This window comes from Terrapene carolina, unplaced genomic scaffold, assembly GCF_002925995.2.
Source record: "Terrapene carolina triunguis isolate 2854851 unplaced genomic scaffold, T_m_triunguis-2.0 Scaffold113, whole genome shotgun sequence".
Taxonomy (NCBI): domain Eukaryota; kingdom Metazoa; phylum Chordata; order Testudines; family Emydidae; genus Terrapene; species Terrapene triunguis.
In genome coordinates this window covers 9730984-9741336 of record NW_020664464.1, presented here as the reverse complement: position 1 = coordinate 9741336, position 10353 = coordinate 9730984, and the positions used below count along the sequence as shown (strand labels likewise).

The following is a 10353-nucleotide window of genomic DNA, read 5'->3' as shown; positions in this document are numbered from 1 at the left end:
TGCATCCCGGCTGTATCCTCTCTCTGCCATGGCTTTAGAGATCTTCTCATAGGTCTTTGCATTCCGTCTTTTGGAGCGCAGCTCGGAAAGCACGGACTCATCTCCCCACACAGCGATGAGATCCAAGACTTCCCGATCAGTCCATGCTGGGGCCCTCTTTCTAGTCTGAGATTGCACGGCCATCTCTGCTGGAGAGCTCTGCATCGTTGCCACTGCTGCTGAGCTCGCCACGGTGTCAAAACAGAAACTGCGATTCAAACTGCCCAGACAGGAAAAGGAATTCAAATTTTCCCGGGGTGTGGCTGGTCAGAGCATCCGAGCTCGGACTGCTGTCCAGAGCGGCAACAGAGTGGTGCACTGTGGGATAGCTCCCGGAGCTATTACCGTCGAATTCCATCCACACCTAGCCTAATTCGACATGGCCATGTCGAATTTAGCGCTACTCCTCTCGTTGGGGAGGTTTACAGAAATCGATTTAAAGAGAGCTCTATGTCGAACTAAATAGCTTCGTGGTGTGGATGGGTGCAGGGTTAATTCGATATAACGGCGCTAAATTCGACATAAAAGCCTAGTGTAGACCAGGCCTAAGAGGCATTTTATCTACAAGTTCTTGTTACAGTGTTCCATAAGACTCAACAGATGTCAAAAAATTGATCTCCCAAGAATTCCAGGGCATTCTAAAAATGGACTATGAATTAATCTTAAAGTTTCAAGCAGTTTGAAAATCAATGTTCAATAACATCGACTTCCTACTACTGATCCCTTTTATTTTTAACATAGGAGAGGTACAAAGTAGGTCTCCCATAATGATTTTGGCATAATGCCTTCCTTTATTGCCTGTGGATAAATCTCCCTTGAGTCTCCCATTAATTTCATCTAAATTCCCAGGTGTGAGCCCTTCCAAATCAGCATGCTGGATTATTTGGGGGATATAGTGGATATGTGGTATAGTAGGGTGGAATTGGGGGATGGGAATGTGTGCTGGGTCAGTTGGGGATAGGGATTATGGGGAATTTGTAAATGTGATGTATAGTTAGTGGGATTGGGGGTGTATGATGGCATAGGGCATGTGGACGTGGTGTGCAGTGGGTGGAATTGGGGGACAGGGAGAGATGGTGAGTAGTGGACATTACGTGGGCATAGGGTATGAGGTGTGTATTTGGGAAGGTGGAGGTGGTGTGCACTGGGTGTAGCTGGAGACAGGGCAGTTGAGCATTTGGGGATATTGTGTGTAGTAGGGCTAGTGGGCAGAGCACTGGACTAGAATGTGGAAAGCAGGGTTCTGCCTCCCAGGTGAGCTCGGCCAAGGACTCCCTGGACCTTTGTCCTTGTCCCCACTTCACACTGTCCCCCACTTTGTACAGAGACAGAGGCTGTAAGAGGGCATAACAGGTGAGGGAACACAGGCGGAGCAGCCCCTCCGAGGGGGTACACGGTCGCGTCCAGGGGAACAACAGCGCGCGCGCCCTCACCAGGCGCCACCCCGCTACCGTTTAGGTAGTAGCGCGCGCCGTCTTGTCACGCGCTCTGCTCTCTGTCAGGTGGCGGTAGGAGAGAACGGCCGCTCCTTGTGCGCTTGCGCGGAGGGAGTGGCCCGTGGAGAGAATCTGCGGGGGAGCCCGTAGCCGTGGTTTGGCTCCTACTCGCTGGTCAGGGTGGGGACCCCGCAGTCTCTGGTCTGAGAGGCCCGGGCAGGCAGAGGGGCGGGAGCGCGCGGCCCGAGGCAGCGGCGGCGGCTCCCGGGCCGGGGCAGGATGGTGTTCGAGTCGCTGGTCGTGGACGTTCTGAACCGGTTCCTGGGCGACTACGTGGTGAACCTGGACAGCTCCCAGCTCAGCCTGGGCATCTGGGGAGGTAACGAGAACCCGGCAGCCGCTCCCCGCGGGGCGGCAGGGCAGTGCCCGGCCCCCCTTCATACCCCAGGCCCTTTCTCGCCCTCGGGACCGGGCGCCTGCCCCGCTACGCATAGGGCCCGTTTCTCCCGGGGCTCTCGGCAGCGCTGATCTCCTGGAAGTGTCTGGGGGCGGGCGGGGCCCGGGCTGCTGCGCAACCCACGCGCCGTTGCCCCGGGGTGTGGCCTGCTCCTCGCGCTGAGCACGGCCCGCTGCCCCCTGAGCTCGCCTCGGCTCCGTCTTCTTTCGGAGGGTGAAGGGACGCTGCCCGTTTAGGAAGAGTGCTTCCGTCTGGGGAGGACAAGGCTGTTGTTGAACCCAGCGCGACTAATGGGAAGAGAGCCGAGAACAACGTTCTTGTTTATGGCTTTGACAGTACTTACATAGAGCCTTGTCCATCTTTACAGTTCGTGTCCCCTGTTCCCGTGTCACGTTATTGCAAAAACAGGAAATTGTGACTGCAGAACTAGAGAAATTGGGCTGGGGGGCTTTAGGATCAAAGGCAATATCTGAAACTACTTAACTTTCTTTAGAAAGATCGTGTAATCTTTGTATTGGTGTCTCAGTTTGGCTGAAAACTTTTGAAAGGAGCTCTTGACATCCAAGATCAATGTACCCTTTAAAACTTTTTGGTCCGAGGGCCACATTGGGGTTGCAAAATTGTGTGGAGGGCCCAGTAGGGAAGGCTGTGCCTCCCTAAACAGCCTGGCCCCCACCCCCTATCTGCCCCCTCCCGCTCCCTGACTGCCCCCCTCAGAACCCCTGCCCCATCCAACCCCCCCCCGCTCCTTGTCCCCTAACTGCCCCCTCCCGCCAAGGACCCCCCTCAGGACCCCACTCCCTATCCAACCCCCCTGCTCCCAGTCCCCTGACTGCTCTGACCCTATCCACACTCCCGCCCCCCGACAGGCCCCCCCGGGACTCCCATGCTTATCCACCCCCCCGTCCCCTGACCTCCCCCCAGAACCTCCGCTCCATCCAACCACCCCCTGCTCCCTGTCCCCTGACTGCCCCCTGGAACCACCCTCCCCTTATCCAACCTCCCCGGCCCCCTTACCATGCCGCTCAGAGCAGCATGTCTGGCGGCCATGGCACCCGGCTGGAGCCAGACACGCTGCCACGGTGCTTGGCAGGAGTGCGCGACCCCACCGCCCAGAGCGCTGCCCTCACGGCGACGTGGCTGCGGGGGAGGGGGAAGGGGCTAGCCTCCGTGGCCGGGAGCTCAAGGGCCGGGCAGGACAGTCCCGCGGGCTGTAGTTTGCCCACCTCTGCTTTAAAAACTCTAAAAGGAAGTTGCATTTTAAACACTCCCCTGCAGAGTTTAAAACCTAAACAGGTGAAGTGTTCAGAACCTGAAAGTGAAACTGCCTGTGAATAAAAGTGAATCAGACTTGATTGAATTTTCATTATCCAAGGGTAGAGAAAAGCAGGTAACAGTATTAAATTTAATATTGATTCAAATTTTGTGACATAAAGTGGAAAGAGAAAACAGTTTTACTGTAAACAGATGATTTGTTAAGGATGTATAAAAAGTTGTATTATTTTACTGCTTCAACATATAAACACAATGTGGAAGGTTTTATTAACTTGTTTGGATTTTATTTCTTTTTAACTAAAATTTATCAGGAATGGCAAGTACAGTAACTTCTCACTTAACGTTGTAGTTCTGTTCCTGAAAAACGTGACTTTAAGTGAAATGATATTAAGCGAATCCAATTTCCCCATAAGAATTAATGTAAATAGGGAGAGGGGTTAGGTTCCAGGGAAATTTTTTGTTGCCAGACAAACAATTTTTAAACAAGCAATTTAATACTATGCTGGGGTGGGGGGAGTAGTGTGCACGTGCTGTGTGTTTACAAACATACTGTACATATAGTACAGTACTATAGTTGGGAGGTGCCATTCTTGACCTGCCTCTTCTCCCCCCCCCACCTCCCCCTTTACTTCACATGCTGCGTCCTTGCTCCTCCCCCCTCCCTTCTAAACGCTGATTGCCGCTGGCAGGAGGCAGGGGAGGGAGGGGGAGCCTGCATGCCGAGTCCTCGCTCCTCCCCCTTCCCTCCTGCCCAGGGCAATCAGCTGGCTTGCGGCGTTGGGGAGGCAGGGGGATCCTGCACGCCGAGTCTTTGCTCCTCCCCCTCCCCTTCCCTCCTGCCCCCGAAACGCCACAAGCCAACTGATTGCCATGGGCAGGAGGGGGGCAGGAGGGGGAAGGCGCTGATCCCTGGGGTCTGACGGTGGGCGGGAGGCGCTGTGGGCAGGGGAGGGCATAGGGAGGCTGCCAGCTGTGGAAAAAGCAGACAGCCAAACAACATAAGAGTGGAGCATTGCACAACTTTAAATGAGCATGTTCCCTAATTGATCAGCAACGTAACAACAATAACTGGGACGACTTAAAGTGAGGAGTTACTGTATGGTCTTCCCTACTTTTTTTTTTTTTTTTGGAGGACTTACTGGATGTCTGTCTGAAAACACTGTAACCAACTCCCTCTTGTCCAAGATAGGTTTAAGCCTGTGTGAGCGGTGGTATACAGAAACAGGTAGTGTGAGCAGCAGTGATGACCACACCACAAGCCCTGAAGGTGTATACTGTAGTTGCTTCAGCTGTTGGAGCAATGTAGGTATCTGGGCTCACACAATGGCATGCATGCAGGAATCACAAAATAAACAGAACCTTTACTCCCAGTGTAGGTGGGGAAAGGGAGTTCAATAAAGTAGCAAACAAGTCATATATGTGTGCGTGTGCACACAGATATGGTGGGTGAGGTAATATACTTTATTGGACCATCTTCTGTTTTGGTGAGAGAGACAAGGTTTTGAGTTTAAATACAGCAAACTTGAAAACTTGTCACTTTCACAAACAGAAGTTGGTCCAGTAAGAACGTTACCTCACCCACCTTGTTTCCCTAATATCCTGGAAGCAACACGCGCATGCACACACGCACGCATGCAAAAAAGTCAGTTAATAACATGCCTTGTGGTTCTATATCAGCCTGAATCCCCACTGGCCCCATTGTGTCCTTCTCAGCTAGGGATTTTCATGTCTTTAGTGCCAAGGCTTCTTTCTTGAAGCCCTTCCTTACTCAGATCAGAGCCCCTTCTTACCCAGGCCTTCACATGCTTGGGCCAGATTATAGGAGCTTTCCTTGGTCCCCTCAGGACTAGGACAGTCCTGCCTCACTCTCTAGTTTATCTTGATGGCTTGTGTATCCATTTCCACTCCTGGGATTATTTTACTGGGTGAGGAAAAGGGACTCAGCTCTCTGTGAAAACTTCTCTCTCTGATCAGTCCTAAAGTTGCAACAGCTCAGTTCCCTGCTGGAGAGAGAGAATGGACCTTGAAAGGACCATTGGTAGCATGTTTATTGTGAGTAGTGTACCTTAATTGGAAGGACTGAGTTATTGAATCTTTGTTAAAGATGTCATGTTTTCAGAATGTTAATTGCTCACTTTGTTGTTTCATTAGCTCTCCAGTTGTCATACAGGAAGACAAGCCTGAATTTCTAATATAAAAAATTCGTACAAACTTTCAGCTGCCCCTGTGTGTGTCAGAGCAGGAGCGCCGCCAGCTTTTTTTGCCGCCTTAGGCGGCGGAAGGTCCCGCCCCCGACAGAGGCGGTGGAAGGTCCCCCGCCCCCGAAATACCGACGATAACCGGGGCGGCCGAAGATCCGGCCGCCGTGGTCGCTGCCCCCCAAATGTTAGCACCCTAGGCGACCGCCTAGGTCACCTAATGGGTTGCACTGGCCCTGTGTCAGAGGGTAGAAGCTATTTTTTTTTCCCCTTTGTAGGACGCCTTTAAGACTTCCCCTGGCTGTTTAATCCAAACAGTATTGGGCTGAATCTGATCTAACTAGATTTTTCTGCACTAAATGGAAATTGCTATATTTACCTATGGAAGGCAGTTTTGAGATTTGGCTGTAACATAAAGGCATGTAAAACCTCACTTACTGACTGGTCTTTTCCCCACTTCCCTTGGAAGGGACACAATTCTACAATCTAACAATTTAAATTGTAGATTTTTTTCCCCAGAATATTCTGTAAAAATCTTTGCTTACTTTCATACTTTTAAATTTATCTTTCCTCCTTGATATTTACGTACTTGCAATACTTGACAATGCTATACTTTCTCATAGTGGGTTATTTAAGTTTGGTTCTTTTTAATTTTATAACCAAATCCCTCTGGCCCTTAATCAATTTGGTGCATGGAAAATGAGTTTTACCCAGTGGATTCATTTTTCTGATAGCATCGCTCCCAGAACTGTACTGGGTAATCTGTGGCACTGTTGAAACAGCATCAGAGGAGGTTGATTTGCACTGGTCCATGATGTGGTGCAGTTGTGGCATATGCAACCCAAAATATATCTTTCATATTTTGCATTATATGTTAGCCTTTCATTCCAAAAGATCTCAAAGGCTTCAGAAAATATATATGTTCTTTCCATTCAAGTGCCACCATCTCTGCAGCAAAGGGTGGCAGTCAGTCAACAACCTTCCTCCCCCCCCCCCCCCCCCCCCCCCCCACTATGTTATAAAGCCATGGATCTCTAATGACCAATTCACATTTTGTCCTATTTCCAAACTAATGTTATGGAACTCAGTTCTTTCACCTTAGAGGAATGAAGGCTTTTTGCCTTAATATTGTACTGAAAACTAATAATAAATTTGCTGCTTACAGTCTCTTGTATTACCACTTTCAAAGTACATTATCTTAATCCTGATAAATATATTTGCTTTGGATACAGTGAAACCCCGCTATAACGCGATGATTGGGGTCCAGAAAATTCGATCGCGATAAATGCGGGGTTGTGGTATAGCAGGGTTACAAAAAGTTTACCATTTAAAGCCGCTCAGTTTCAAGCCGGTCAATTTCTCTTGGGCAGAGAGCAGAGGAGATGTGCAAGGGGCAGAGGAAGAATGAGGAGCAGCTGGGGAGGAGAATAGCTCTTCTCGCCAAAAGGAGAAGCAGGGGTAAGGGGGAAGAGGTAGTGGGGAAGGCATGTTCCTTTCTTTGTTTTTTTGTTTTTCTTCGGCGGTGCTCCAGGCGGGTGTGTGTTTTTTTGTTTTTTGTTTGGTGCTTCGGCGGTGCTCCGGCCGCTTTTTTGTTTGTTTGCAGCTAGCAGGGGAGATGTGCAAGGGGCAGAGGAAGAGTGAGGAGCAGCTGGGGAGGAGAATGGCTCTTCCTGCCAAAAGGAGAAGCAGGGGTAAGGGGTAAGAGCAGTGGGGAAGGCACATTCCTTTTTTTTTTTTTTTTTGCGCGCTTGGGGCGGCGGGAGCCACCTTATGATCGCGCTATATCCGAATTTGCATTATCGCGGGGCGCATTATAGTGGGGTTTCCCTGTACTTGTCAAATGAACCAACTTGCACTGTTTCATGTGAATTTTAAGTTACACCTAGATAATTGCACAATGCTGCAACAGTGAAATTCTTCTGGTCATGGTAACTAATGTCTTTGACCCTTGCATTACAGCATTACTTTTGTGAACTTCATGTCCACCCTAAACTTCAAATACAATTTTTAGTCTCTGAAAGGTGAAATATGCTAACTTCAATCTTCCAGATGTTGCACTGAGCAAAATGGTTGTAACTTTCAGGGCTTTGGAGCTGTGCTCCGGCTCTGCGCCAGCTCCAGGCAAAAACCTGCAGCTCCACTGCTCCGGAGCTGCGCCGCGCTCCATCTCTGGGCTCCACTCCAAAGCCCTGGTAACTTTTTATATTTTTGTTTAATTATACTCCTTGGTTTAACATAAGAACATAAAACTGGCCATACTGGATCAGACCAGTGATCCATCTAGCCAAGTATCCTGTCTTCCTGTGGTGGCCAGTGCCATATTCTTCAGCGGTAATGAGCAGATCAGGGCAATTATTAAGTGATCCATCCCCTGTTGTCCAGTCCCCTGTTCTGGCAGACAGAGCTTCAAGGACACACACAACATGTGGGTTGCACCCCTGACTGTCTTGGCCAATAGCCATTGATGGACCTATCCTCCATGAAAATGTCTAATTCTTTTTTGGTCTCCATAACATCCTATGGCAATGAGTTCCACAGGTTTACTGTGTGTTGTCTGAAGAAGTATTTCCTTACATTTGTTTTAAACCTTCTGCTTATTAATTTCATTGGGTTCTTATGTTATGTGAAGAGGTAAATAACACTTCCCTATTTATTGGCTCTACAAGAATAGATTGTTCATGATTTTACAGTTCTCTATCATATCCCTGCTTAATCATCTCTTTTCTAATCTGAACAGTCCATTTTTTAATTTCTTTATATGGAAGCTATTCTATAGCCCAGTCAGTTTTATTGCCTTTTCTGTGCCTTTTCCAATTTTAATATCCTTTTTTTGAGATGGGGCGATGAGAACTATATGCAGTATTCAGAATTTTTTTTCCAGGTGTCTGGCTGGTGGGTCTTGGCCATTTTGTGTTGGGAAGGAATTTCCCCCCAGGGTCAGATTGGTAGAGACCCTGGGGGTTTTCGCCTTCCTCTGCAGTATGGGTCATGGATCACTTGCAGGTTTAAACTCGTGTAAATGGTGACTTCTCTGTAATATGAAGTCTTTAAATCAGGATTTGAGGACTTCAGTAACTAAGTCAGAGGTTAGAGGTATATTACAGGAGTGAGTGTGTCAAGTTCTATGGCCTGCAATGTGCAGAAGATCAGACTTAAATGATCATGATGGTCCCTCCTGACTTTAAAGTCTATGAGATCTGGGCTTACCATGGATTTATAGTGGCAGTATGCTATTTTCTGTCCTATTATCTATTGCTTTCTTAATGGTTCCTAACATTCTGTTCGCTTTTTTGACTGCTGCTCCACATTGAGCAGATGTTTTCAGAGAACTAGCCACAATGATTCCAAGATTTTCTTGAGTGGTAACAGCTAATTTGGACCCCATCATTTTGTATGTATAGCTTGGATTATGTTTTCCAAAATGTATTACTTTGCAGTTACCAACACTGAATTTCATGTGTCATTTTGTTGGCCTGCAAACCCCATACTAAGCAAAGATAGGGCTGGAGGGAGGGGAAGGAGGAGAGTCTCTCCTGTTTATAAGCAAGCAGCTTTATCACAATCCCATGCAGCTCCCAATCATGGAGAGAGGCACCCACAGCTGCAACCAACAGAGGAAACAAGGCCTGCTATAAAGGGGAGAGTACAGAGAAGGAAAGGGAGGCATAAGAGCCCGGGATAGCAATGGGATGACAGCTCTGCACCAGGCTGCCTCCAAGAAAACAGCCAGAAGACTGAAGGAGACTGCAAGCACAAAAAGTAAAGGGCTAGCAGACTTAATTGGAGGTGAGGGTCCAGGAATTGACCTGAGAGCAGACTATGGAGGGTCAGTCAGGAGAAGCTGAGACCCCTCAAGAGACCATACTAAGAGATGGTGACACCCAGTCACCCAGTTTTGTGATATCCCTTTGTAACTGTAGTTAGCTTTGGACTTAACTGTCTTGAGTAATTTTGTATCTCCTGCAAACTTTCCCACCTTACTCTTTGTCCCCTTTTCCAGATCATTTATGAATATGTTGAACAGCATGGGTTCCAGTACGGATCCATGGGGGACCCAGCTGTTTACTCCTCTCCACTGTGAAAATTGACCATTTATTTCTACCCTTTGTTTCCTATCTCTTAATCAGTTACTGATCCATGAGAGGACCTTCCCTCTTATCCCATGACTGTATAGTTGGCTTAAGAGCCTTTGATGTGGGACCTTTTCCAAAGCTTTCTGAAAGTCCGGGTACACTATATCAACTGGATCACCCTTTCCATATGTTTATTTGACTTTCTCAAAGGATTCTTTTAAATAGATGGATGAGGCACAATTTCCTTTTACAAAAGCCATGTTGACTCTTCCCTAACATATTGTGTTCATCTATGTGTTGGATAATTCTTTTCTTTTAACAAGGTCATTTTGAATTCTAATCCTGCCCTCCAAAGTGCTAGCAACCCCTTGCAGCTTGGTGTCATCTGCAGATTCTATAAGATACTCTCCACTTATTTATCCAAGTCATTAATGAAAATATTGAATCAGACCGGACTCAGGGCAGACCCTTTGGGACCCCATCAGATATGTCCTCCTGGGTATGACAGCAAACTACTGATAACTACTCTTTGAGTATGATCTTTCAACTAGTTGTGCACCCACCTTATAGTAATTTTATTTAGCCAACATTTCCCTAGTTTGCTTAAGAGAATGTCATGTGGGACTGTCAAAAGCCTTACTAAAATCAAGATAGCCTGTCTACAAGTTTCCCCCATCCACTAGACCAGTAACCCTATCAAAGAAGGAAATTAGTTTTGCATGATTTGTTCTTGACAAATCCAATATTGGCATATATTTATAACCGTCTTATTCTCTAGGAGCTTACAAACTGATAGTTTCAACCCGTTTGCCTGGTACAAGTTAGTCTTACTGGCCTGTAATTGCCAGGATTGCCTCTGGAACCTTTTTAAAAAA

At 47.7% G+C, this 10353-nt stretch overlaps 1 protein-coding gene across 2 annotated transcripts in view; it reads left to right on the top strand.

Annotated features, from left to right (window-relative positions):
- Positions 1 to 1716: 1716 nt before the first annotated feature.
- The window catches only part of VPS13A (vacuolar protein sorting 13 homolog A), a 273789-nt gene continuing 265152 nt past the window's right edge, over positions 1717 to 10353 (top strand). For both annotated transcript variants that reach the window (XM_026652410.2, XM_026652411.2), the window contains exon 1: positions 1717 to 1854. In XM_026652410.2, coding sequence (XP_026508195.1) covers positions 1755 to 1854 — 100 coding nt within the window. In that variant the 5' untranslated portion in view covers positions 1717 to 1754. The remainder of the gene's footprint in view (positions 1855 to 10353) is intronic.